General features: G+C 41.1%; 1 protein-coding gene across 1 annotated transcript; it reads left to right on the top strand.

Annotated features, from left to right (window-relative positions):
* The first annotated feature begins 1068 nt into the window (after positions 1–1068).
* LOC124167106 lies at positions 1069–4341 on the top strand. The gene is made up of 2 exons (XM_046544899.1): positions 1069–1689; positions 4174–4341. The coding sequence occupies exons 1-2, from the start codon at positions 1069–1071 to the stop codon at positions 4339–4341; spliced, it is 789 nt and encodes a 262-aa protein (XP_046400855.1).
* The last annotated feature ends 2041 nt before the right edge of the window (positions 4342–6382 follow it).

Raw genomic sequence — 6382 nt, 5'->3', positions numbered from 1 at the left:
GTGTCTGGGGGTTCGGCATACCCGCCAGGGTAAGCGGGAGGTGTGGGGACCCTCTCTAGAAAAATAGAATAAATGGTGAGTTTTACGGCTTTCTGAGGGGTATTTTATAAATCCTTACAAAATTCTACAAGTAAGTAATATTAATGCAATTAAGTAAAAAATGGATTTAACTTATAAAAATTTCTGAGCTCTAAGGGGGGTTTTATCCCCCCAAAAGCCCCCCTCGCTGCACCAATGGCCGGGGAAAAAAATTCGGCGTGGGCCCTGGCCAGGATGTCGTTGGCGCTGTGACTCGGCGAGTGGTCGTGAAGAGCATTCCAAACGACGTTGATGATGTCGCTTCGGCATAGTGAATAACCCTCCGTTCAGTTCTTCTTCCAAGAAGAGAACTGAGTTCACTGTGGTCCCGTTAGGTACGTATTCGTAGTGGCTGCGGTGCAGCTAGGAATTAAGGGTATAGGAATTGGGGGGGCTTAGGTGCAACTAATATCGAGTTGTGTGGGGGTATGGAATACCCACCAGGATAAGTGGTAGGTGAGAGATTAATAAATTACGGAATTTTAAGATAAATGGTTCAAAATGGTGAGTTTTATGGCTTTCTGAGGGATGTTTTATTAATCCTTACACTATCCTAGTAGTAATATCAATCCAATTAAGTAAAATGGATCAAAGTTAAAATTTCTCTGAGCTGGTGCGAAGGCTTCCGCGGTGCGCTGGTACAGTAGGCTGCATCTTCCGGGTTTCACCGCGTCGTGGTTGCGTTGGTGACAACAGTTTCTCCTGCATTCCAGCAGGCGTCTTCAGGTCGAAGTGATTATGCCGTGTTTTGGCCGCCGTTATATAGGCAGCCCAGGGGTGTAGGTTCGCCCTGATTGGTCGCCTTGCGGCCAATAGCGTGACATCGTGTCTCTTTTTACCAACGTACCCATTAACGACTCCATCAAGATCGTGGAAAAGCTCATCGATAACAGATTACCCAAAGATTTTCCCAGGCTTGTGGAGCATTGTCTTCGAAATTCATTCTTTTTGTGGAATGGCCGTTACTACGAACAGAGTGATGGCGCTGCTATGGGATCTCCACTGTCCCCTGTGATCGCCAACCTGTTTATGGAGGAATTTGAGAATTCAGTGCTGACTTCTTACAAAAAGAAACCTACCCTCTGGATTCGATACGTGGACGGCACATTTGTCATCTGGCCACATGGAGAGCAAGAATTGGAGAATTTTCTACGACACCTCAACAACCAACATGATTCAATCAAGTTCACCATGGAAGTGGAAAAGGACGGCTGCCTACCCTTTCTTGACGTACTGGTGACGAAGAAACTTAATGGAAAACTCGGCCATGGAGTCTACCGTAAGGCGACACATACGGACCGATACCTGCACGCCTCCTCACACCACCACCCTACTCAGAAGGCAGCTCTAATCTCGACATTAGTGCACAGAGCATACTCCATCTCTGACCAACTTTCACTTCCCGCCGAAAAACGACATTTGGTGACGGCCCTGGCCAGCAATGGATATCACAGTGACATGGTCCTTAAAAGGACCGCAAAGATAGAAAGAAAACTCAAGAATAAGACACCAAGTCCAAAAACGGAGAAACCCAAGGCAGCGGGTTATGCGACAATCCCCTATGTGGCTGGCACCAGTGAAAAAATCGCGAGACTCCTAAAACAATTCGACGTAACAACACGCTTCAACTGTGTTAAGAAGACTGAAGAACTTCTTCCGACTCCTAAGGACCGTATCTCTTCTCACGCCTACGAGGGAGTTTATGAAATTGAATGCAGTTGCGGTATGTCATACATCGGACAGACTAAGAGAGCTGTGAAGTGCCGCATTCAAGAACATAGAAAAGCGGTGAGAAACAAACAATTTCATCTGTCGGCTGTGGCCGAGCACACTCTCAGTGAACCTGGACACGACATCAACTGGGAAGAAACAAAAGTTATCGCCAGAGAATCCCGATATTTTCCGAGGATCATCAGAGAGGCGATTGAAATATCCAAACATCCTCATAATTTCAATCGAGAGGATAGCTACGCACTCCAAAGCACATGGAAGAGACTCTTCGCCCCATACCCCCACGCTATTGGCCGCAAGGCGACCAATCAGGGCGAACCTACACCACTGGGCTGCCTATATAACGGCGGCCAAAACACGGCATAATCACTTCGACCTGAAGACGCCTGCTGGAATGCAGGAGAAACTGTTGTCACCAACGCAACCACTACGCGGTGAAACCCGGAAAATGCAGCCTATTTCTCTGAGCTCTTTGATCTTGGTTGGACCCATGAATTTGAGGCCCACTGCGAGGTTCGTTGGTGATCTCCTCTCGGCCCTACATGTGCCATCGAAAAACTTGAGATTTGGAGAAGAAATCCCTCCCAAAGGCCTGCTAAATTAATGGATATGTTTCAGTGGCGGATTTCCCAAGTTTAACGCGAAATTTTGATATCGTACCATTGCTCCATAGAACGACTCCTTGCGCCGCGATAGATATGGACCCAAAACGGGGTTCACGGGAATGCATGTGCTGACTCTCCGGCAGCTTGCACCTGAAAGAGACTATCGGTGCATTTCGAAGCTAGCATACCCCTCCACCTTGCCCAGCAGGTTAGAACACCCCACAGCGAACCGTTGAGTCAGGAAAAATTATGTCGCATTATTATGGAACGCACCATGTATACACGCAAGTGAAACTAAGGCTTTTACTGCTCGCGAAAGTAATTTCGGGTGGGGGGAGTTTCAAGTTCCCCAAGTCCTTCCCCCTCAGATACGTGTCGAATCCACTTCATTGTCCTCTCTTTGTCGGGAAAATAATTTACCATGCATTGGTACACTCCAAGTTGGATTGCGGGCTTAATTGTTGGGGCGGAGCATATTTTAACACTTTGAAATCGGAAATTTCGTGCAGAAAAAAATTGTTAGACTATTATTACTTAAACAGCGTTACAAACATTCCCGTCCTTTGTTCATTGAACTTAACATACTCCCGTTAAGATATATTTATTGCTATAAAGTGTTAAAAATGTTTTTTTTTGCGTAGTGGATACAGCCCAAATATATATGGGAGCAACGTGTCATGGAAAACAAAAAGAAAAAAAATCATAAAAAAAAACAAAAATTATATACATTTAATTCAAAGAAATGAATAACAAAAAAAAAGAGAGAAAATAAAAGACAAAAAAAATCAAAAGAGAAAGAACCAAAAAAAATATATAAAAACAAAAATAAAAATATATAAATAAATAATAAACTCATTATAAAAAGAGAGTAAAGTAGCTCCACACTCATCATCCAAATTTAAAGGTAAATACCCCCAATTACCAAGGTAAAGAAAACCTGTTATTTAAAGGTTTAATTATGTATCAATGTACTCATTTAATTTCAATATGTAAATGTAAAATTCCATATTAGTTATAAGCCTCTGCTCACACAAACAAAACACTACCCACACAACATAGACAATTGCGCAAAAAATTGAAATCTCCTGTAATCTGGCTGGTTAGGGTGAAGGAATTCACCGGGACAGCGAGACAGCGCCTTCGGCGCGTTAATTAATGAATGTGTTTAATTATATCGTAGAGGTTTCTCGATCCCAATGCACAAACCTAATTTAACGATTTACAAAAGGAGTTTTTTGAATGTGGGACCAAAGTGGTTAATATGTAACCAAATGCCATTAAAGACACCAACTTTTTTGGTCAACACAAAAGTTTGATAAAAAATGGATAATAACTTATGATGACATTGAAAAGTTATTGTTAAGGGTCGGTGTATTGTATTAAACACATATGACATCATATGTGTTGTACAGTACACTCTGTATTTCACCTTAAGGTCAATTCAGTGTTACGCACATTCAATATCATTACGCACAAATGTTTTTTTTCTATATATTGCATATTTTGATTCTGCGTTTTCATTTCCGCAGTTTATGAAATTTTAAGTTAGCCCAAAAGCAGACTTAATATTGCCTCACAGGCTTCCTTACTTACTTGATATTGACTTGGATATAATAACCTGTAAAAATATGTACGCATGAAAGAAGAAATATATTATAATTATTATTTATTTAAACAAGTATTGTCGATCACGTAGCCCTGATCATTTGGGGCCATAAAGGAGGCCTGTGTGACCTCAACAATCTGCGTTGTGCCCCAGCCGAGGTTTGACCCCTCCCGCTCCGAGAAGAAGATGGAGGTCAAGCGAAAAAGGAACTCGAGGAAATTATTAAACGCTCTTCACGACGAGGAAGCGAGGGATGATGGTCGGGAAGCCCACGTCGCGTCGCGTCGTGCTAGTCCGACGGGCGATGAGTCACCTGCGTAATCTGCTGCTATTACAACTATGCGGGGAAGAAAGTTGGCTGAATTAGAGTTAGTGCTGCTGTTTAGATGACTCATCGCTCAACTCTCAAACGGTCTTAATAATCCTTTCTTGGTGAATAATTACTTCATTTAAAACATAATGCTGTTGGCAATATTGAAATAATAAGGGCACATTGACTAGACCTTTAATAGACTGTATCTCAAATTATAAAATAGATATGTGAACATCGGCATACCCAGCGAGGGACAGGGGGGCAATGCCCCCCTCTAGAATCAAAAATTGCAAAAGTTTTTCAGCAAAATAAGTACTGAATTGAAACGAAAGTATTGAACAAATTGTCTTTAAACCCACGAAAAATGATATGTACTAGTATAGGATATGCAACTAAAATAAAACTATTTTTTCTAGGAAATGATCTCATAAATCCCATGGCTTGCCCACCCCCTCCCCTAAACCATGACTTTCCCCCCCCCCCCTAGTTATGATCCTGGGTACGCTCTTGTACGTGAGGACGATGAGGCCGAAATTTCAAATTAGTGATTCAGGTAACTTTTGGCTATGAACTGCTCCCTAAACCCTGAAAATTTTCAAGATCACGACTAAAGTTATAAGCAAGTGTTACGTGACCATAGCAAGACCAGTCGAGCGGGGGTAATCGGGAAATTATTTAAGAAATGAAGATTTACATGAAAAGTTTGCAATATTAATTTTCTATTTGTTCTTCATCTTCAGACGGCCACAAAAATTATGCTTAATATGGTGTAAATTCTTGAAAGTTCGTTTGAAAATCTGCATTTTATTCGGGGTCTTGTGGAAGTACTTGTTCAAGCAAAGGGAACATTTTCATTAGCGCTATAAAATGTCATTTTGAAGAAAAACTGGTACAATTTTCTCAATATCGTAACAATAGTTAAAAAAATACAGTGTGAGCACCATAACTTAATATTTGATGAATTATCACTAAATGAATGCTGTAATAGGGAACTTGCATATATTTCAGATATAATCAATAGCCCCAAAATTATATAAAAATATATGTTTGCATACCTCGGTGAAAGTTTTTTTATTATTTTATGACGTGGTTTGCGATATTTAATGCATCAAAGTTCACGAAAATTTTCAAATTCAAGTGAGAAGCGAAAACGCCCGATGATTGGCTGGTAGAAAAGTGACGTCATAGTTCAGTACGAGGCACGGCGGCACGGCCATAGTATAGGTTGCACAATTGAATACATGCGACGGCGTGGTTATGATTCATTTATTGAAGTGCAGACGTATCGGAGTTGTTCATTGTGACTTCAGGGCTATTTTTTGATCTATTTCTCCCCCATCGAAAGCGATAGATTGCGTAAAGATGAAGGCATATGATTATTCTTACGCTGATCCTAGCAAGCTTCATGTTACTGATTCCATCATGATAACAGGGTATTTTAGTGAAACTGTAGACTTCGTCGGCTCGGAAAGTCGATGCCGAGAAATGAAAAGGTAGCTGATGTGCATCTGTAATGTCTTATAGTTCATAACAAAGTGAGACTTGCGTATAATATTGGCGAAAGCGTATACTCATGTGAAATGTGTATTCTTTTGGCAGTCCGATAGAGTCTTATGGTGAACTTATTTCCACCTCGAAGCTGTCGATGATACTTTCAACTTAAAAAATACCTTGCCTGGAGGGCGACAGGAAGCTCTGAGGAAGCCAGACTATCAATGTTTCAATTAAGTAGCGATAATATAGACGAACTTCCAACACAATCTACCATCTTGTGACTAAAAACCCCGAAGCCACTTCCTATTCTGCAGAAAGAATCTGTCAATCGCACTTCGATCAATATAATAAACACAACGTCTTCAGGTGTTAATAAGTTACTTTTGAAATGAAATACTTCCTAAATTAGCATTAAAATGTGCATGTTTTCCAAACAGAGTCTTTAATACATTTTGGGAGCTTTTCTCACGATATATCTGAAACCTACTCTAAAGGCGAGCTCATCGTCATTGCGATCGGTTGTCACTTAAAAATTCCGTATCGGAAATCCTAGAG

The sequence above is a fragment of the Ischnura elegans genome, chromosome 10, assembly GCF_921293095.1.
Source record: "Ischnura elegans chromosome 10, ioIscEleg1.1, whole genome shotgun sequence".
Lineage (NCBI taxonomy): Eukaryota > Metazoa > Arthropoda > Insecta > Odonata > Coenagrionidae > Ischnura > Ischnura elegans.
Note: the sequence above shows the minus strand (reverse complement) of the source record. Positions and strands in the feature narration are given on the sequence as shown.

Bases quoted from the DNA above. Each gene is read 5' to 3' on its own strand.
- LOC124167106 (XM_046544899.1), top strand. From the start codon at position 1,069: ATGGGATCTCCACTGTCCCCTGTGATCGCCAACCTGTTTATGGAGGAA. The intron at 1,690-4,173 runs GTAACAACACGC...GTTGTGCCCCAG, and splicing joins GACTCCTAAAACAATTCGAC to CCGAGGTTTGACCCCTCCCG.